The 22336-nt window shown below is 47.6% G+C and overlaps 1 protein-coding gene, 1 long non-coding RNA gene and 1 pseudogene across 2 annotated transcripts; 2 read left to right on the forward strand and 1 right to left on the reverse strand.

The window, feature by feature from the left end:
* Window positions 1-1935: 1935 nt before the first annotated feature.
* Window positions 1936-2989, forward strand: LOC114908583 (annotated as a pseudogene).
* Window positions 2990-10402: 7413 nt separating this feature from the next.
* Window positions 10403-21148, reverse strand: LOC114883370. The gene is made up of 3 exons (XR_003790548.1): window positions 20947-21148; window positions 17397-17538; window positions 10403-10608 (listed from the first exon to the last, which is right to left on the reverse strand). It is a non-coding gene; the product is annotated as an uncharacterized LOC114883370 (long non-coding RNA).
* On the forward strand, window positions 13881-15427 carry LOC114883369 (peroxiredoxin-1-like). The gene is made up of 3 exons (XM_029201091.1): window positions 13881-14082; window positions 14285-14546; window positions 14903-15427. The coding sequence occupies exons 1-3, from the start codon at window positions 13979-13981 to the stop codon at window positions 15167-15169; spliced, it is 633 nt and encodes a 210-aa protein (XP_029056924.1). The 5' UTR covers window positions 13881-13978; the 3' UTR covers window positions 15170-15427.
* Window positions 21149-22336: the final 1188 nt, after the last annotated feature.

Genomic DNA, 22336 nt, shown 5'->3' on the forward strand with positions numbered 1-22336 from the left:
CCTGTGAGCCACAACTACTGAGCCAGCGCTCTAGAGCCCATAAGCCACAACTACTGAGCCCACATGCCACAACTACTGAAGCCCACGCACTTAGAGCCCAAGCTCCGCAACAAGAGAAGCCACTGCAAGGAGAAGCCCGTGCACCTCAACGAGGAGTAGCCCCCGCTCATCGCAACTAGAGAAAGCCTGAACGCAGCAACGAAGACCCAACGCAGCCAAAAATAAATTAATTAAATAAATAAATTTATTTTTAAAAAAAACTAATAAGTGTAGGGACAACATAAATCTTTTGAGACATAAAAATACTTAGAAAATTTACATACCAAATATTCTTTTTTGAAAAACGTTCTCTCAGGACATTCTCCAGCAAATAAAAAAGTAATCCAGGAATTTTTTTAAATGGGAATTCTAAAACAGAATAGACTTAGCTTTGCATTTGGGGCTCTTCAAAATTCCAATCGCGCATGCCAAACTACATAGTAATTAAAAGTTTAGCTTACTGTATTTTATTCCAGCAAAATATCTTTATCTATGGCAAACTCATTTCTCTACCCAGCCATATACTGTCTAGATAATATTTCCCAGGTATAAAATCAGACACCAATTCTTTGCTCAGCTAGAAAGGATTGGCTCTTTCCCTGGAATATAGACTTCCCGGCATCCTCAGGTCTTCAATAGCTTTTTAAAAATATGTACTTTTAATTCGGTCATTTCTTAGTATTTCCTCAAGAGAGATAGGCTATTACCATTTTCTACATCCTAATAAATGTGAGACTCAAATCTTATTCATTTTCAATTCCAAACTGTCATATTCATGTACAAAAAGTGGCGCTATCATTGTTCACATGTTGACTTCATTAGGAAAACTATACAAATAGTTAAAATAATGCAAGTTTTATTTCAGTGTCATAAGATTTCCTCAAATAGAAAAATTAATTAATTCCAATAATGTTTCCTTTTTTTTTCATCCAAGTCATGGACTCAGAAAAAAGCTTTTGGAAGTTTTCTTATTTAATTGAGCATCATCTGAGACTATTATGAATACAATTGTGCAATTGACATTAAGTTAAATAGTACTTGTTTTTGCAAAGAAAATACAAATATAGTTTTTGGTGGAGCACAGTGTCATGGTAAAAAAAAAAAAAAATCCTTACTAAATTAAGAAACCTATGAAGCAGAAATTTACTTGGAATTGTTGATGGTACACATATAATTCATACTGGATCCAAATAAGCTGGTATTCTACCAATATAAGTAAAAGCTGTAGTTGCCAACATTTTGTGACAACACTGATGAAGTTTAAAAAACAAAAAGAAAAAACATGCTTCAGCGTGGCTTAATGTGCTTTGTCTCTGCTACCTGCCATCTATCAGATTTTAGAATAGTTGGAACTTTTGAAGTCAGTCTCAGTGCCCTACAACAATATTGAACTTTTTTGTAAATGAGTTCTCTAAATTTTGGATGCATGTTCAAAAAAATTAGAAAACCTTGATTATTTAACACTTGGATATTTAGTTTCTGAAGCTCTGAAAGAATTACATTAATTGAAAACAAAGCTTGCAAATAAAAAGACATTGGAATTTATCCCTAAAAAGTACGGGGGAAAGGGAACACATTAATTAATGAGAGCTCAATATTGAAATTCTATAAGGGTACTTCAGAATATCTTGACTTGTAAGAAGAATCTTTTGATGGAGTTTCTATTTTTAATTAGAAGAAATTACATTCTGTCCCAGAAGGGCAGGAGATTGAAAAAGCCTACCATCTTGCAGCATCTAGATTTAATGAAGCATGCAAAAGAATCATAAAGACAATTTGATGAGTTTTGTCTTGTAAAAATATTTGCTGAAGAAAAGTATTCTGGAAAGAGGCAAAAAGACAGTACCTGGGAGCCGAAGTCGGCCAAGCACCGGCGGCAGGGGATTGTGGGAAAAGATGGCGGCCGCCGTTCTCCCCCGAGTTGTCCGGGCCCTGCCAATGTCACGTCGCATGGGGTCACAAGTGATCGTCCCCTACCGGGGTGAGCCATATGATACCATGCACCTTCGCCCCATGGGTGACCTGGGCCAGATTATCTTTCTGGAATGGAAAGGGAGAGACAAGGACTCCATCCTAAGAGCTGTGGAGCACAGCAACGTGGTCATCAATCTCGTTGGGCGAGAATGGGAAACCAAAAACTTTGATTTTGAGGATGTTTTTGTAAAGATTCCCCAAGCAATCCCTCAAGTGTCCAAGCAAGCTAGAGTTGAAAATTTTATTCACGTTTCACATCTGAATGCTGATATTCAAAGCCCTTCTAAATATCTGAGAAATAAGGCTGCTGGAGAGAAAGAAGTGAGAGACACATTTCCAGAAGCTACCATCATAAAGGCATCGGACATCTTTGGAAGAGAGGATAGATTCCTCAATCATGTTGCAAGTATTCAAGGGTTTGGCGTTGTCCCTCTTTTTCCTTGGGCAAGAAGACAGTGAAACAACCAATATATATTGTGGATGTCACCAAAGGAATTGTTAATGCAGTTAAGGATCCAGATGCCAGAGGGAAAACTTTTGCCTTTGTTGGGCCCAGTTGGTACGTCCTCTTTGACCTGGTACAGTACGTCTTTGCCATGGCTCACAGACCCTTCCTGGCATACCCTTTGCCACATTTTGCATATCGATGGCTAGGTCGACTCTTTGAAATGAGTCCGTTTGAGCCCTGGCCCACGAGGGATAAAGTGGAGCGAGTTCACATCACAGACATGACCCTGCCTCACCTGCCCGGCTTGGAAGACCTGGGTATACAGGCCACGCCCCTGGAGCTCAAGGCCATCGAAGTGCTGCGGCGTCACCGCACGCACCGCTGGCTGTCTTCTGAGACTGAAGATGTGAAGCCGGCCAAGACAGTCACTGTTTCGTGGCCCCTGAGCTGCCCTTGGTTTTTGATGTCATTCAGGTCACTAGCGACCAGACCACCTTTGGCAGAGAATCCTGTACATAGTGCATAAGAGCCCCTATTAAAACATCTGAGATCAAAAAAAAAAAAAAAAAAAAGACAGTACGGCTTCCCTGGTGGCGCAGTGGTTGAGAGTCCGCCTGCCGATGCAGGGGATGCGGGTTCATGCCCCGGTCCGGGAAGATCCCACATGCCGCCGAGCGGCTGGGCCAGTGAGCCATGGCCACTGAGCCTGCGCATCCGGAGCCTGTGTTCCGCAACAGGAGAGGCCACAACAGTGAGAGGCCCGTGCAAAAACAAAAACAAAAATATAAACAGTACCTGGTAAAACATTTAGGCGGAAAGATTTTCACATTTTAATGCCAAAAAGTAGCATTGAGAACATCCTTCATTTTTCCCAAGCCCACTAGGTACCCTAACACCTATAGAGAGAATATTTTCCCAATTAAGAATATTATAGTCTACAATAAAGAGTAGATTAAAGGTGTCAATAATTTCAAATTTACTAACCACAAAATATTTCTTTGAAGAATATTTATGGGAAATTTTGTGAAAAAAAATTAAAGTGATGAGGCCATATCAGGAAAAACATTGAATACCATTGACATCATGTTAGAGACAGACATGCCTTAAGAAACTGATTAAAGTACACTATTCTGATTTTTTTGTTATTTATATTCAGATAATCAATATAAAGAACTGTTTTGTTTTGGTTTTTAATTTTATTTATTTATTTTTGGCTGCGTTGGGTCTTTGTTGCTGCATGCGGGCTTTTCTCTAGTTGCTGCGAGCGGGGGCTACTCTTCGTTGCAGTGCTCGGGCTTCTCACTGCAGTGGCTTCTCCTGTTGTGGAGGAAGGGCTCCAGGCGCGTGGGCTTCAGTAGTTGCCGCACGCAGGCTCAGTAGTTGTGGCTCGCGGGCTCTAGAGCACAGGCTCAGTAGTTGTGGCACACAGGCTTAGTTGCTCCGTGGCATGTGGGGTCTTCCCAGACCAGGGCTCGAACCCGTGTCCCTTGCATTGGCAAGCAATTCTTAACTACTACACCACCAGGGAAGCCCTAAAGAACTGTTTTTTAATTTTACTCTATTGTACATAAATATATGTTACTTTCGTTTTAGAAAAAACTTTATTATTGAAAATAGTTTTTAATAGAACTATTTATAGTACCAACATAATAAAACCAATCTGTCAGTCAAGAAATAAATATTTTCAAAAAAAAAAAAAAAGAAATATTTTCAAGACCTAAAAAATTTTATTTATTTATTTATTTTGACTGCATTGGGTCTTCATTTTGTGTGTGGGCTTTCTCTAGTTGCAGCGAATGGAGGCTACTCTTTGTTGTGATGCGCAGGCTTCTCATTGTGGTGGCTTCTCTTGTTGCTGAGCATGGGCTCTAGGCATGCAGGCTTCAGTAGTTGCAGCACACGGGCTCAATAGTTGGGGCACACAGGCCCTAGAGCACACGGGCTTCAATAGTTGTGGTGCGTAGGCTCAGTAATTGCAGCGCACAGGCTCTAGGGCATGCGCACTTCAGTAGTTGTGGCTCACGGGCTCAGTAGTTGTGGCACATGGGCTTAGTTGCTCCATGGCATGTGGGATCTTCCCCGACCAGGGATCGAACCCGTGTCCCCTGCATTGGCAGGCAGATTCTTAACCATTGTGCCACCAGGGAAGTCCCTTTAATTATTTTAGAATCTCCTTTCCCCCTCAAAGGCCTTGACTTGGTGTCATCAATAAAATATATGAAAAAAAAAATAAAAAAATAAAAAAATAAAATATATGGTCATTCTAGCCAAGAAGGATAAGGAGGCATAGTAGTTCTCTGTTGCTGTGTAACACATTACCCCAAAGCTTAACCACATGAAACAGCCAAGGGTTATTGTCTCACAGTAGAGAGAGGATACCATGTGGCTCAAGAATCTAGATGTGCTTCAACTGGACGCTTCTGGTTCAGGGTCCCTGGTGAGGCAGCAGTAAAGCTGTCAGCCAGGCCTACAGTTAGATCTCAAGGCTTGACCCAGGCTGGGAAATCCATTTCCAAGCCGACTTGTGTGGCTGTCAGCAGGCTTCAGAAGATGTGCCTGCAGGCTTGCGGTGCAGTTGTGGGCCTGTATTAGTCAGTACGGGCTGCTATAACAAGTACCACAGACTGGCAGCTTATACAACGGTTCTGGAAGCAGGAAGTCTGGGATTGAGGTGCCCGCAGGGCTGTTTCTCCTCAGGCCTCTCTCCTTGACTTGTAGTCGGCCATCTTCTCCCTGTGCCCTCACACAGTCCTCCCTCTGTGTTTTTAGGTCTGCACCCTAATCTCTTCTTATAAGGATACTGGATCAGTCATATTGGATCAGGGCCCACCCTAAAAGCTTCATTTTAACTTAATTACCTCTTTAAAGACTCCGTCTCCAAATACAGTCATGTTCTGAGGTCTTGAGGGTTAGGACGTCAACACATAAATTTTGAAGGAATAGCATTCAGCCGATGGCAGGGCCTCTCCACCTGAGGGTCCCCACAGCATGGAAGCTTGTGATTCAAGATTGGGAAGAGAGAGAGAGAAGAGAGACTCAAGACAGCAAGACAGAAGCTGCCGTCTTTTATAATTTGATCTCAGAAGTCACATCCCATCTTGTCTGCAATATTCTATTGTTAGAAGAGAATCAGTGAGTCCAGAGCAGGACAGGGTTCACAAGAGCAGGGTCTCAGGAGGCAGCCATCTTGGAGGCGGCCTTCCACAATCCGTAAGCTTCTCTCTCCAAACCCACTGGAGGGACCTAGACTGAGAGTGGAAAGGCAGCTCATCCTACCTCATCTCTAGGGAGACAGTAGGAAGGCTAGAAAACACGTCAGCCTCTCTGGCTGCCCAGCATGACTAAAAGATGGAGGCCGACCGACAACCGGCGTGTCTGCACAGCTCTCTGGGCGGCTCCTCAGCAAATTCTGAGCTGGAAGCCGTGCGGGAGGCTGGTTCAGCTCCAGGCGGTGAGCTCAAGGCTGTTCTCCCTCAATGGCACGTAGCCTTGTGTGTGAAGTCATAACCCGGAGCCTCACCAAGGCCTCCAGCTGCGCAAACCACCTCCACGTGGGGGTTCCCCCTCCCCGTGGGGTTTCTCCACGCATCTTCCTTACTCTGGACCCCAACTCAGCCAATAGTCTTCATTTGTTCTCTAGATGAGTCCTCCCTGCACTAGCTCAGCCTCTGGTGTTCGCTTAACCATTTCAGGACACACACGTCACCCTCATCTCAGATGCTGACAGACAACCTGCTTCTCCTTCATGATGTTCACACAGTAGCCCACGCTCACAGCAACCCCGCTGCCTCCCAGGTGGAATCATTTCAAAGTCGTTGTAAAGCGACAGGGTAGGAAACACAGGGTCTGAGATGACTGAGGACTATCCCCTCACAGACAGGCGGGCTGACAGGTAGGAAACCAAGAGTAAGGTGCTCCAGGCAAAGCCGTCACGGATGGGGGTGTGGCAACCCCAAGCAATCCAGGGTGGCCGGCCTTTAGGGCAGTAGAGTAGGGGAAGGTGGGGAGGGAGGTTGGGGGGTGCTTTGGATAACAAGGAACAGGGTGCTGAGTGCAGGTCTCCTAGTCTCTCCTGGCAAAGCTCCTGGGAGCAGGACTCAGCATTCTCTTCATCTCTGCATGCCCCCCTCTCCCGTCACACGCGCACACACACACACACACCACATACACACACACACACACAGAGACACACACACACACAGAGACACCACATACACACACACACAGAGACACACCACATACACACACACACACACAGAGACAGACACACCACATACACACACACACAGAGACACACACACAGACACACCACATACACACACACACAGAGACACACCACACACAGAGACACACACAGACACACCACATACACACACAGAGACACACAGACACACACACAGACACACCACACACACACACCACATACACACACACAGACACACCACATACACACACACACAGAGAAACACCACACACACACACACCCCATATACACACACACACAGACACACCACACACACACAGACATACCACACACACACAGAGACACACACACACACGCCAAGCACAGTCACATAGACACAACCCACCCACACTCACACGCATACACACACACTCATATACAGTTACAATCTCGAACACATACACACGTGTCCACACACATACACCATCGCCCACAAGCATGGACACACAATACACAAGTCACATATACTTGCACACACATCCACAATGCACACTCACACATCACTACTCATGCATCCACATGTGCTCTCTCTCTCTGATACACACACACACACACACACACACCACGCAGCCCCACCAGCACCCTCCCAGCCCTAGCATGTGGCTGGTGCTCAGTCAGGGTTGACTGCATTGATGAAACATTAAATCAAGGGAAATTGTGTTTGGGGACCCTTTTTTCCAATTAATCTTTCCAGTTGTTTAACATCAGCTCCTAAGGAATTCGCTGTGTGTGTTCAGAGCCCTAAACTCGTGCTTCTCAAAATTAGAGAAAGATCGGACTTCCCTGGTGGCGCAGTGGTTAAGAATCCGCCTGCCGGGCTTCCCTGGTTGCGCTGTGGTTGGGAGTCTGCCTGCCAATGCAGGGGACACGGGTTCGTGCCCCGGTCTGGGAAGACCCCACATGCCGCGGAGCGGCTGGGCCCGTGAGCCATGGCCGCTGAGCCTGCGCGTCTGGAGCCTGTGCTCCGCAGCGGGAGAGGCCACAGCAGTGAGGGGCCCGCGTACCGCAAAAAAAAAAAGAAAAAAAAAAAAAGAATCCGCCTGCCAATGCAGGGGACACAGGTTCGAGCCCTGGTCCGGGAAGAGCCCACATGCTGTGGAGCAACTAAGCCCGTGCACCACAACTACTGAGCCTGCGTGCCGCAACTACTGAAGCCCACGTGCCTAGAAGCCCGTGCTCTGCAACAAGAGAAGCCACCAACCGCAATGAGAAGCTCCCACGTTGCAACGAAGAGTAGCCCCCGCTCGCCGCAACTAGAGAAAGCCCGCGCGCAGCAACCAAGACCCAACGCAACCAAAAAAATAACTAATTAATTAATTAAAAAAAAAATTAGAGTAAGATCATTTCTCTTTCCCGCAATTGCATCTGAACTGACCATGCTTTAGGAGATTTTTTTCATGAAATATGACTCTTTAAATCAGGCCATGTCTAAGTCTTATACTTCACTTAAGCACTTGGGTGAGGGGGAAATATAAAAGATTCTCTCCAAGCAAAGCACTTCTCCACGTTTGGGGGGGATCCTTTTAAGGAAAGGGGAAAGTATTGGGAAAACAGTCCATGGCTCAACATCCACCAGGTTACGGGCTGCAGCTTCCAGCCACCACTCCAAACGGAGCCCTGGAAATGGCACACCCCGGGGGTGAAAGCATGGCTGAATCTGTTCAACTATGTTTTCTAAAGAATAACCCCCAAACATGCATTATTTTGTAGTAAGTCAAAGGTTATCTTTTCAAGGAGGAAAGAGACAATCCTGTTGACACAATAGATGCAAAGAACTTAGCGCCATGCCTGGCAAGAAGAAAGGGCTCCGTAAATGGTTGTTGTTTTGTTTCGTTTTGTTTTTTGGTGTTTAGTTGTAAAGAAGCCGCTGGGAGGGAGCCTGCTTTCTGAGTAATCGACATCCTTGATAATTTGATGCCCCTCCCTGGACCCCCTCAGAACACTGCTCTGAGACCAGCTCTGTAGGCGGAAGGCTCCAGTCTCAAGAGCACCCGACGAACCCCACTGAAGAGGGAGGCTTTCCACTTACCCCATTCTCAAACCACCACTTCGGGACACGATGAATCCCCAGGAAAATGGGCCACTTCAGAAATACACAATTCTGGCTTAATATCCACCTCAATTGCCTGGTGTGTTCCCTTTACGACAAGATCCCTCCAAGCCTGCTGTCTCCTATTAGAGTGTTATTCTTTATTTGATTTCCAAATTACTCTTCATGTGTCGCCTTTTACCTTGAGCCATTTTCTCCCCCCAGTGAAATCTTGGCACCCAAAGCAGTTCTCAGAACTAAATTAATTATAAAAGCATATTAATATCATATGTATAGCAATGAAATTAATTTATTCAATAGATCCAAGAGGAAGTCATCAATGATGCCCGGTGACTGTAGCATTTTGTGTGACAGCATTTACAGTTCTTACAAATTTTAATATTTCGTCCAGCAAAGAGTTGCCATAAATGTCATGTGCTGTGCAGCCTTGATTTATGAATTAAGTGGACCTTTTAGATGCCACTAGCGTTCAAATACTACGCATTTTATTCTTATCAAGTGTGTGTTCTGTGGGGGGAGCGTTTTATCCTTCTATGAAAAATAAGGATCTCCATTCTCTTAGGGATGACCTCTCCCCTCAATAGAGTCTACCCTGGGACATATACAAATTTCTTAGACATGCTTCTAACCATCCAGGTTTCCCAAGACATGTTATAAACTCAATACAATGGAAAGTTAGCTGCACCCTCATGTCAAGATCTGAATATAGCTAAGAGTTGCTCAGTCTCAGAATGAGTAAGGATTCAAAGAAGCACAGTGTGGTCTTCACGTGCGCTTCTCAAAGCCCTTTTGAGGAGATCCAGCTCACTATGCAGAACAATTCTTATCAAACTCCTCCTTCCACCGCATTCTTCTAAGTCACCCACAAGACCCACAGCTAGCCAGAAATCCTCTCTCACTGTTCCCTGAAACTCCCCAAGAAAAGATAGTTGACATATATCTGACAAATAACTTGTATTCCAGCAATATAAGAAATGCCCACAGGGGGAATTCCCTGGCAGTCCAGTGGTTAGGACTCTGAGCTTTCACTGCCTAGGGCCTGGGTTCAATCCCTGGTCGGGGAACTAAGATCCCACAAGCCATGCAGTGTGGCCAAAAAAATAAAATAATAAAAATAAATAAATGCCCACAAAGGAGGAGGCCCAAATGGCCACTAGGCAGGTGAGAAGGCATCCAGCTTTAGGAGTCCTCAGGGATGTGCAAATTAAAACAGGTGAAATTAAAACCAAACACACCCGCTAGAATGACTACAGTGAAAAAGACAGAAAATGCCAAGTATTGGCGAGGATGCAGAGCAACTGGAACTTTCACGCACTGCTGGCTGGAGTGTAAATTGGTACCATCTGGAACTCCTCTTGGCAGTATACACCACGCTGAGCATATGCATTCCCTATGACCCAGAAATTCCGCTCCTAGGCAAATACCCAAAAGAAATGAGTCCATATGTTCACCGAAAGTCAGGTACTAGAATATTCGTAGCAGCTCTATTCATAATAGCCCCAAACGGAAAACTACAAAATGTCCATTAACGGGAGAATGGAATAAGGTTGTCCAGTAAAATACAGGACACCCAGTAAAATCTGAATTTCAGATAAACAACAAATAATATTTTAGCATAAGTATGTCCTACACAGTAATATTACCCGAAATGCTCTACTGCTGTGCATGGATGATGTCACAGACATAATGATGAACAAAAGCCTAAGAGAATCCAAACTGGGTATTTCTATTTATATGGTATCCAAAAACAGGCAAACTCACCCCTGCTATTAGAAGTCAGGATAGTGGGGGGATCGGTAGCTCCTGGATGAGGACACGAGACATTTGGGGAGCCTGAATGTTCTGTTTCTTGATCTGAAACACAAGAAACAGATGTGTCCACTCTGTGACAATTCATCAAACTGTACACGGTGAGACATGCTCGTATCACATTGTATAGTCAACATACTTTATAAGTATGTCTCTTATTCACTTATTATTCAGGCAGAGATTATAAAAGGTTGTTGCAAGTATCCAGATCACGATTTGTGTTTCAGAAATTATCGGTGTTCACAATACCTGCAGGGGAAAGAAACCAAACTCAAATATGATCACTCTTTACAATGAAAAGAATATTTTGATCATTCTTTTATTTGTTTTGGCTCGGTCACCAATTAAAGTGTTTGGAATGCTGTAAAAAAAAAATGCTCACAGTAAAAAGTATTTGTTGTTTATCCAAGGTTCAAACTTAACAGACTATTCTGTCTTTTATCTGACAGCCTTATGCCATCCTCCTGCTAATGGACATTGTGGCCATCAACACATATCATACATGTATTTTATATGTCAATAAAAGTTATTTTTAAAACTTCACAGAACACTGCGATCAACATGGATCCTCCCATTTTTTTCCCCTAAGAATGGAGGAGGGAAATGTCAGTGGGCAAAGTTGGAATTTTTAGTGGGCTGGGAGGGGGTCAGAGTAGAAAACAGGACTGCAAATACTCACGTGGTAATAATTTTTGTAACACAGAACATTAATCTTTTAAAGACCAGAGATACGACCCCTATTTCCATCCTGTTAGGATTTAAATTCAAGTTGCCTACTAGGTACCTTCATCTGTTTTTGTAGAAGGAGGACGGGTGGTGATCAGTCAAGCACGTTATTTGTGTCCTTACCCACCTCCCCCGACAATAACAGACCCCTGTCCTCTAAACAGTCATTAAGGAAATGGTGAGGACCCCCAACAAGGTTGAGAGGGACAATTGAGAAGTGCAGCTCCTTGTTAGATGTATCCATTCAAGTGGAGACAAAACACAAAGCTGAGAGAGAGAAGTGAAAAGTCGACTGAGACACTAGATCCAGTGCCAAAAGACAGCCCAGGAAAGGCAGTAGAGGGCAGTGGTTAGACTCAGCTCCAACATTCCTGACCACGGGCCCCTGAGCACATCACCAACCATCTGAGCCTTGGTTTTTTCATCTGGAAAAGGGGGATAATGATAGTACCTACCTCACCGGGTTGTCGTAAGAATTGGGTGAGATGATGGGTGGTAGATTATATTATCCTAAAGTGACCACAATGCGTTTCCTCCTCCATATGCTCCTCTAAAACTTGCCACTCCCCCATCAAGCTGGAGTCTAATTCCCTCCTCTTGAATCTGGTGGGAGCAGAGAGCTTGTGACTGGCCTGTGACCAATAGAAGGCAGCAGAAGTGATGCTGAGTAAATTCTGAGGCAAGGTCATACAAAGCAGTTCCCTTCCCTTTTGTTAGCTGGTATACTCCCCCTTGGAACCCTGGGCCTCCATTAAAGCCCAGCTACCTGGAAGCCACCATGCTGTGGGGAAGCTCAGGCCATGTGGGGAGGCCATACGTGGCTGCTCCAACGGACAGCCCCTGCTGAGATGCCAGCTAACAGATGATATCAACTACCAGAAGTGAGTGAAGACACCTCCAGATGATTCCAGCCCCCATCTTTTAATACTCCAGATCATTAGCCCTTGAGTCTTTCCAGTTGAGGCCCCAGATATCAGAGAGCAGAGACCTGTCATTCCTGCCATGCCCTGTCCAAATCCCTAATTCACATCCATAAGCAAGATAAAATGATTGTTTTAAGCACTTAAGTTTGAGGCGGTTTGTTATAAGCAATAGTAACTAAAACATAACGTCTTGTGTCAGTTAGCTCTTGCTGCATAACAAAACACTCCAAATTCAGTGGTTTAAAACAACACACATGGGGCTTCCCTGGTGGCACAGTGGTTCAGAATCCGCCTGCCAATGCAGGGGACACAGGTTCAAGCCCTGGTCCGGGAAGATCCCACATGCCACGGAGCAACAAAGCCCGTGTGCCACAGCCACCAAGCCTGCACTCTAGAGCCCACGAGCTACAACTACTGAGCCCACATGCCACAACTACTGAAGCCTGCGTGCCTAGAGCCCATGCTCCGCAACAAGTCACTGCAATGAGAAGCCCACAAACCGCAACAAAGAGTAGCCCCCGCTCACCGCAACTAGAGAAAGCCCGCATGCAGCAATGAAGACCCAATGCAGCCAAAAATAAATAAAATAAATAATTTTTTTAATTAAAAAATAAACCCACATTTATTTAGCTCACAATTCTGTGGGTCAGTGGGCAGTTCTGGTGCTTTGGGCAGTATCAGCCAACCTCTCCTGGGCTCACTCATGCGTCTGTGCTCAGATTGTGGTCGGCTGGTGGCTGATGATCTAAAATGCCTCACCTACATGTCTGGCAGTTGGCTGAATGTCAACCAGGCAGCAGACGTAACTGGGCCATAGGACTCTCATCATCCAGGAGGCTGGCCTATGCTTCTTCACAAGGAGGCAGGGTTCCAGGAGCAGCAAGAGAGGACCAGCCCACTGTGTAGGCTCCTCAAGTTTCTACCTGCAGCATGTTTGCAGATGTTACATTGGCCAAAGCAAGTTCATGGCCAAGTCTAGAGTAAGAATGAAAGGCTCCCCACTAAAATCTGGAACAAGACAAGGATGCCCACTCTCACCACTTCTCTTCAACATAGTATTGGAAGTCCTGGTCTCAGCAATCAGACAAGAAAAAGAAATAAAAGGTATCCAAACTGGAAGGGAAGAGGTAAAATTGTTCACTATATGCAGATGACAGGATACTACGTATAGAAAACCCTAAGGACTCCACACAAAAGCTACTAGATCTAATAAATGAATTCAGCAAAGTAGCAGGATACAAGATAAACATTCAAAATCGGTTGCATCCTTTACACTAACAATGAAATATCAGAAAGGGAATGTAAAAACAATACCTTTTAAAATCACACCAAAAAAAATTTTTTTAAATACCTAGGAATAAACCTGACCAAGGAAGTGCAACACTTATACACTGAGAATTATAAAATGTTAATAAAGGAAATAAAAGAGGATTCAAAGAAATGGAAAGATATCCCATGCTCTTGGATTGGAAGAATTAATATTGTTAAAATGGCAATACTACCCAATCAATCTACAGATTTAATGCAATCCCTATCAAATTACTCATGACATTTTTCACAGAACTAGAACAAATAATTCAAAAATTTACACGGAACCATAAAAGACCCAGAAGGGCTAGAGCAAGCCTGAGAAAACACAAACAAAGCAGGAGGCATAAATCTCCCAGACTTCAGACAATACTACAAAGCTACAGAAATCAAAACAATGGTGTGTCTCCTTCCTGACTGTCCTCTGTGGTTTGTCTGTGAGAAATGCTGATAGCAATATGTCTTCAGGAAATGCCAAAATTGGGCACCGTGCCCCCCAGTTCAAAGCAACTGCTGTAATGCCAGATGGTCAGTTCAAAGATATCAGCCTGGGGCCTCCCTGGTGGCGCAGTGGTTGAGAGTCCGCCTGCCGATGCAGGGGACACGGGTTCGTGCCCCGGTCCGGGAAGATCCCACATGCCGCAGAGCGGCTGGGCCCGTGAGCCATGGCCGCTGAGGCTGCGCGTCCGGAGCCTGTGCTCCGCAACGGGAGAGGCCACAACAGTGAGAGGCCCGCGTACCGGAAAAAATAAAAAAAATATCAGCCTATCTGACTACAAAGGAAAATACGTTGTGTTCTTCTTTTCCCCTCTTGACTTCACCTTTGTGTGCCCCACAGAGATCATTGCTTTCAGTGATAGGGAAGAAGAATTTAAGAAACTCAACTTCCAAGTGATTGATGCTTCTGTGGATTCTCACTTCTGTCACCTGGCATGGATCAACACACCCAAGAAACAAGGAGGACTGGGACCCATGAAAATTCCCTTGATATCAGACCCCAAGCGCACCATTGCTCCGAACTATGGGGTCTTTTTTTTTTTGTAATAAATTTATTTATTTATTTTTGTATGGCTGTGTTGGGTCTTCGTTGCTGTGCACGGGCTTTCTCTAGTTGCGGCGAGCGGGGGCTACTCTTTGTTGCAGTACGCGGGCTTCTCATTGTGGTAGCTTCTCTTGTTGTGGAGCATGGGCTCTAGGCGTGCAGGCTTCAGCAGTTGTGGCACGTGGGCTCAGTAGTTGTGGTTTTTGGGCTCTAGAGCTCAGGCTCAGTAGTTGTGGCACACGGGCTTAGTTGCTCCACGGCATGTGGGATCTTCCCGGGCCAGGGCTCAAACCCGTGTCCCTTGCTTTGGCAGGTGGATTCTTAACCACTGCACCACCAGGGAAGCCCAGACTATGGGGTCTTAAAGGCTGATGAAGGCGTCTCATTCAGGGGCCTTTTTATTATTGATGATAACGGTATCCTTCGACAGATCACCATAAATGACCTTCCTGTTGGCCGTTCTGTGGATGAGACCCTGAGACTAGTTCAGGCCTTCCAGTTTACTGACAAACATGGGGAAGTGTGCCCAGCTGGCTGGAAGCCTGGCAGTGATACCATCAAGCCTGATGTCCAGAAGAGCCAAGAATATTTCTCTAAGCAGAAGTGAGCACTGGGCCATTTTGGGGCCAGGCTGCAGTAGGTGGCCATGAGAACAAAACCTCTTTTGTACTATTGTCATGCTTAAAACACAGGACCTTGCACTCAGCCAAGATGTGGTGTGGGACTGGACAGCCCTTTCCTGCAGGGGCTGGGGAAGCCAGCCTTTCTTCCTCTGGAGCAAGTGGCCTGAGACGTATTATCGGGCAAGCAAACTGCTCTGTATAGTAGTAGGGCATGACTTTTGGTCTTTTGTAGTTTTATTAAACCTGAGCTGAGACCTTAAAAAAAAAAAATCAAAACATTGTGGTACTGGTACAAAAATAGGCATAGGGATCAATGGAACAGAACAGAGAGCCCCAAAATAAACCCACACACCTACAGCCAATTAATCTTCAACAAAGGAGGCAAGAATATAAAATGGAAAAAAGACAGTCTCTTTACAAGTGGTGCTGGGAAAGTTGGACAGCTGCATGTAAATCAATGAAGTTAGAACACACCCTCACACCATGCACAAAAATAAACTCAAAATGGCTTAAAGACTTAAACATAAGACATAAAACTCCTAGAAGAGAGCATAGGCAAAACATTCTATGACATAAATCGTGCCAACGTTTTCTTATGTCAGTCTCCCAAGGCAATAGAAATAAAAACAAAAATAAACAAATGGGACCTAATCAAACTTACAAGCTTTTTCACAGCAAAGGAAACCATAAGAAAAAACGAAAAGACAACCTATGGAATGGGAGAAAATATTTGCAAATGACGTCACAGACAAGGGCTTAATCTCCAAAATATACAAATAGCTCATACAACTCAACAACAAAAAAACAAACAACCCAATCAAAAAATGGGCAGAAGACCTTAATAAACATTTCTCCAAAGAAGACACACAGATGGCCAGTAGGCACAGGAAAAGATGCTCAACATCACTAATTATTAGAGAAATGCAAATCAAAACTATGAGGTACCACGTCCCACCAGTCAGAATGGCCATCAGTAAAAAGTCTATAAATAACAAATGCCGGAGGGGGTGTAGAGAAAAGGGAACCCTCCTGCACTGTTGGTGGGAATGTTAAGTTGGTACAGCCACTATGGAAAGCAGTATGGAGGTTCCTCAGAAAACTAAAAATAGAATTACCATATGATCCAGCAATCTCACTCCTGGGAATATACCCAGACAAAACTGTAATTCAAAAAGATACATGCGCCCTTACGTTCATAGCAGCACTGTTTACAATAGCCAAAACATAGAAACAACCTAAATGTCCATCGACAGATGAATGGATAAAGAAGATGTGGTACATATGCACAATGGAATACTACTCAGCCATAAAAAAGAATGAAATAATGCCATTTGCAGCAACATGGATGAAACTACAGATTATCATACTAAGTGAAGTAAGTGAGAAGGACAAATACCACGTGATATCACTTATATGTGGAATCTAAAATATGACACAAATGAACTTATCTACAAAACAGAAACAGACTCATAGACATAGAGAACAGACTTGTGGTTGCCAAGGGGAAGGGGAGGAGGGAGAGGGATGGACTGGGAGTTTGGGGTTGATAGATGCAAACTAGTATATATAGAATGGATAAACAACATGGTCCTAATGTAGAACACAGGGAACTATATTCAATATCCTGTGATAAACCACAATGGAAAAGAATACAAAAAAGAATGTCTATATGTGTATAACTGAGTCACTTTGCTGTACAGCGGAGATTGGCACAACTTTGTAAATCAACTATACATCAATAAAAAAACAAAACTAAAATAATGCAGTAACTTAAAAAAAAAAAAAAAGAATGAGAGAGCTCCCAAAGTAACATGGCAAGGAGGTGTGAATCTGGGGAGGGAAAGAACAATGGCCTTTTTTGTAGTCTGCCACGTTCTGACACAGAGACAGCCTCTAGCACACGTTGGCTGTCCATGTGACATAAAAGACACAAAGTTTGTGCTGCTCTGCACTCCCCGGACGTAAGCTCAATGTACCTAGAACACAGGGTGTCTGAGAGCGGTGGCTGGGGATGAGGTGGGAGAGACAAGCAAGGAGCTAGGTTCAAAAGGCATTCACCCCTGACTCCTCAGGGACAGACACAGTGGCAGAAGGGCAAGAGTTTGGGAGTCAGACACGCCCAGGTTTAATTCCAGCTCTGCCACGAGCCCCTGGGAGGCCCCTTGCTAACCACTAAGGTCCCCATCTTTCATAAGGGATAAAAGCATCTACCTCTTAGTGCTGCAGGGAGGATGAGATGAGGCCAGGTGCCTGGCATGGAGCATCATGGTGCTGCCGGAAGAGTTGCAGCTTGGCTGTCATCAGGCCTCAGGAAGCTGGCTGAGGTCTCTTCGTGCCCACTGAGTGACAGCGGCTGGAAAGACAGAGCCAGCTGAAAAAGCTCCCCAACCAAAGCCTTCCCAGAGGCTTGCTCCCCAAACTCCCCATTATTATGCTACAAAAGACTGGTACAGCTGCTCACCAAGAAATAATTGGTACCATGCTTGTCTGAGGGTCAACCTGTGCAAATTGCAATCACTCAGATTCCCGCACCTGCCAGCCCAGCAGGTCCATAAAGTTGTGCTTACGTACGCATTTCTCAAAGGCTCGTGCTGGGCGGTGCTGCTGGTGTGACTAGACGTTCCGCAGGGAGCCAGAGCCCGGGCGTGGGCCCAGCTTGCAGGTTAGACATCCAAGGAGGAATGATGCACTTTCCAGGGGCCACAGCCCAGACTGGGTGCAGGAGGAAGATTGCCCTGCCGCAGGACACTCCCAGAAGCCAGGCTGGGCATGCCAAGGGGTACACATCACACACAAACACACACTCACCTATCAAACCCCTTACCAAATGGCATGCCACCGTGTCACTCACGCAAAGGTGCCATCTACTCTGGCGTTGCTGCCCTAACCATTGCCAGGCCAGTTGATTCACCCTCCCAGACAAAGAGAGAGGGAGAGGTGAAGGCATTCCTGGCAGAAAGAGTGACATGTGAAGACACACGGAGTTGCACATGGGTCTGGGACACCACAAAGGTGCAACGTTCCATGAATAAAGTGGGAACGTTAAAATTCGTCTTGTAGATATTAAGGAGTCAAGGGAACTTTTTAAGCATCAGTGTGGTGACCAGGCATGCAGATGGGTTTCAGGACCATCCTCCTGGAGATGGTGGAGGAAGGAGAGACTGGACATGGGTGACCAGTTCAGAGATTTCCATAGCCCAGGGGAGAGCTGCTGGGGGGAAGGAGAGGATGGAACAGACTCAGGGAGCATTTCCAGGTTGGCATCAGCAGGCCATGTGACCGAGTGGATGTGGGTGTGGGGAGGATGGAGGGTTGGGTTGACTTCATGTTCGGGAAGATGGGGGCCGTTGCCCCAGTCAGAGGGCACAGGGGGAGGAAGGGGTCTGGGAAGAAGCCGGTCTCAGTCTGAAACGGTTCTTTCAGTCTGAGAGGCTTGTCCATCACTTCTCCTGCCCTGTGCTTGCTGGGAGGACAGGCAGACTCCACTTCCCACCTCTACAGCTGAGGCTGTGGGGAATGGCCAGCGTCCCCACGGGAATGCTGGAAACGAAGTCCCCATAGTTACTGATGAACAAGGAGGCCCCGGGCACCAGGGTCAGGGGACCACGACGGAGCCCTGCCGGGGACACATCTGATGCTGAGGGTTCGCTGTGCCAGAGGAGCTCCTCCACCCACTAAAGATGCCTGTCTCCCCTGGCCTTTGACCCTCCAGGCCTAAGCCCCTGGCACAGCAGACACCTCCAAGTCCTGCCACGTCCCTCCCGCTGTGACCCAAGCCGGTCTCAGGCCCAGACCTCCAGGCCACGCACACACTTCCACACCCCATCCCCACAGGTGAGCATGACGCAGAGCTGTGAGAGGTTATTTTTGAAACCCATTTGCAAGGTAGATTTCTCATAAATGCCACAAAGCAAAGCAAATCCTATAGATTTATCTTCAAGGCAACGCAAGAGCTATATAAGTTCTCTGAGTACGTGCGTTCACAGCATCACTTTGCTTTACCTCATGGTCCTGCACATTCAGACTGCAGGTCACCCCGACCCAAACCATCATCAGCTCCAGGAGGCATCCGCCGGGTACCCATGGGACGGGAGGCATGGGGGCGGGGCTGTCACAGGCGTTCTGGGGGGCCCTCCGGTACCCCTGGCAGTGACAGGCTCCAGACCCTTCAAACAGAAGGGCAGAGTCTAGGGGCTGATTCTCAGCACATGGACTCAGACCATGGGAAGGGCCATTGTCCACCTTGGGGTCAACAAACTGGGACTGTCTCACCCAACAGCCCGCTATTCCTTCCCTGGGCTCCCCATCTCCACGAAAGGTGCCTCCCCCACTGTTGCACCGTCGTCCTCTAGAACTTCTTCATCGTGCAGAGCTAACAGCACCCATCAAAAGACTCCCTTCCCCGCCCCCAGCACACCCACTTGTTAACCCCGCCAGCTACTGACGTGTGTCACTTCCACTCACATTCTGTTAGCACGAGCTCACTACGTGGCCACACTCTGGGGGGCTGCAGAAAGGGTGTGGGGAGCAGCTCCCCACAACGGGGCTGCCCTGCAGGAAGGGAGCCCAGCCTTGCACACAGGTGAGGCCGAGACAGGTGTGTGCTGTACTGAGCGTACACAGAGGGTGGAGGAAAGAGAGCCTTTGGGGAGGGAAGGAGGGCGATGGTTCCTGCTAATATCTCTGGGCACCTACTGCATGTAAAGTGCAGAGCTGGGTGTGGTCACACACATGAGAGCCACACGGTGCCGGGGAAAGAGCCAGACAGACTCGGTCCAGATTCCTGGTCTCTGGGCTCGGGGAGCTAATGAACTCGATGATCGCATGAGGTGCGATGTGATGTGCAAAGGGCCTGGCACATGGGAGGCACTGTTATTGTTTACCTTACACAATCCTGCAATGGGGAAACCCAGTCTCAAGTCACCTGGGCCACTTGCCCAGTTAATAAGCGGAGGGGCCAGATCTGCACTCACACCAAGACTGCATCCAGCTGCCCAGGGCGTCCCTGAGATGCCCTCTGACCTCCCAGCTCCGGCCTAAAGAAGATCAGAGAGCCAGTGCCCCGCTCACACCTCATGACCTCCCTCCCCTGACCTCTCGCCGGTAAAGCCCTGTGGTATCTGCCAGATGACGCCAACTCCCTCCACATCCTCTTAAAGGAGCTCCGCCTAACAGTTCTCAATACAAATACTGCAGAGCCTGGGCTGAGATCTGCTCCTTGTCTCCTTGCCCAGTCTCCTTTCACCCAGCCCTGCCTGCCAAGCAAGTCCACTGCTGACTCCATCCAAGATTTATTGCCAGTGGCCCCTCCACGTGTACAGCCTCCCAGCGCCCAACCTGCAGAGGCAGCCCTGTCACCTCCCCTGTCAAATCCTCCCTCGTCGGGCGGGTGCAGCAGACAGGCTCACGGAGGAGCATCCAGAAGCGCCGTAGCAAAAGAAAGCAAATCTGAGCTCGCGTTGCCAAAGGCCAGCCACACGCCTGGCCACGGAGGTGCCCTGGGGAGATGCAGGGGCTGCACGGCTGACGGGAACAGGACCCTCCGAGCTGACCCAGCATGAAGCCCAGCGTCACCAAGTCCCCGTCCTTCCTGCTGGCAGCTCCCTAAATGCTGTAGATGGTCAAACAGACATTGACACCTCCGCGCCCCGCCTGGCGCGCAGCAGGCCTTAAGCTTCAGAGAGATGCGGAAGAGGGCAAAACTGTAAAAACCACTCCTTCCTGCTTGGGAAAGGACCTGCGCTCATGAGAACCTTCTTACCTCCCTGGCACAAGGCCACTCGTCACGGAGAAATGTTCGTTTGTGGTCAGTTTCTGGTACTCCCGGAGCTCGCTTTCACGTTTGGGGGGCCGCGCGCCCCGTCGAGAAGGCGCCTGCCCACCACTCTGCTTCCCGGGCCACGTCTGCGCTGTTTGATCCTCAGCCAGCGAGGCTGCGAGGCTGGCAGGAGCCGTGGGCAGGACGCCTGCCACCCTCGCACCCCCTTCCGGGCCGTGCAGCTTGTGACTGTTTGACGCATCGCCCTCTTTCATCTGCACCGAGGTGCTCAGCCGAGTGAGGGGCAGGTGGAATGACTGGCGCCCCAGCTGAGTGTCAGGAGGGAGATAAACCCCGCTGCTCTTCATCCGCACCCAAGTCACTGGCATGCGGGGCCAGCCACTGAGAGGCCCCTGCTCCAGCCGGCACCCACGTGCATGCCCAGCTGGAATCTCCCCTCTCCCTCTGCCATCCTGGAACTAAGGCAGGACAGCTGTCATGTCTGGGTTCCCAAATGTAAATGCCCGAAGCCTGCCTTCGTGCCTCTAAACGCGCCGTGTTTTTTCCAGGCTCTGCAAGACCGGGCCCTGTCCAGAGACTGCTGATGCTTGGGTCGAGGTGGCCTCCAGGACACACCAGGGATTTCAGTCCCAGAGTCAGGGCCCCTTGGTGCCGTGCTTCTGATGCCCCAAGCCCCACAGCAGAGCCTCCCCCAGGCCCGAGGCCATGGGCACCAGGAGGGAGACTGTCAGCAGGCAGGACCATGGAGACAGGAGGGACAGAATTCCATCACCCAGGCTGGGGAGGAGGGCCAGGACCCAAAGCACAGCAAGACACCGGGCTCCTCGCCGCTCTACGAGATCCTCGCCCACTCTCTCCTGCCTCTAGGCCTGGCAGAAGCCGCTCCCGCTACCTCGGACACCCCTCCCCTCCTACTTCACATTGCTCTTTGCCATAGGCCTTTCAGGTCTCAGCCTGGGTATCACTTCTTCCAGGCAGCCCTCTCTGACCACCGCCAGACAGGGACAGATGCCCCTCGCTTCTCTCTCTCAGCTCCTTGCATTTCGCGCCCCCCATGCTGCCCCTGTCACTCTGGGAGGGAAGAGCCTGTTGGTTTTTCTGTTTCCCTCTCTAGGCTACGAACTCCACAGGGCCAGTCAGGGATGTGGTCGGCCTGTCACAGCCCGTGACATGCCACCGTCATGAACATCTGCTGCCTGGGAGAAAAGGTAAAAAGAATACAGTGAATGGATGAATGTTGGGCTCATCGATCCTCCCTAAGAACCGGTGTCGCCCAAAACCCCAGATCATGCTGCTCCGGGGGTGAGCCCTAAACACCTGAGTGGCACACGCTTCTCTCCTGTCCCAGCTGCCCTGGCAGTGGGTGGGGCCC

Source organism: Monodon monoceros, unplaced genomic scaffold (assembly GCF_005190385.1).
Source record: "Monodon monoceros isolate NGI ecotype Baffin Bay Population unplaced genomic scaffold, NGI_Narwhal_1 Super_Scaffold_4, whole genome shotgun sequence".
Classification (NCBI taxonomy): Eukaryota; Metazoa; Chordata; class Mammalia; order Artiodactyla; family Monodontidae; genus Monodon; species Monodon monoceros.

What these genes read in the sequence shown, in the direction of transcription:
- LOC114883369 (XM_029201091.1), top strand. Translation starts at nt 13,979, where the DNA reads ATGTCTTCAGGAAATGCCAAAATTGGGCACCGTGCCCCCCAGTTCAAA. An exon ending in ATCAGCCTGGGGCCTCCCTG is followed by an intron (nt 14,083 to 14,284) that starts GTGGCGCAGTGG and finishes AAAAAATATCAG; the next exon opens with CCTATCTGACTACAAAGGAA. An exon ending in CCATTGCTCCGAACTATGGG is followed by an intron (nt 14,547 to 14,902) that starts GTCTTTTTTTTT and finishes CTGCACCACCAG; the next exon opens with GGAAGCCCAGACTATGGGGT.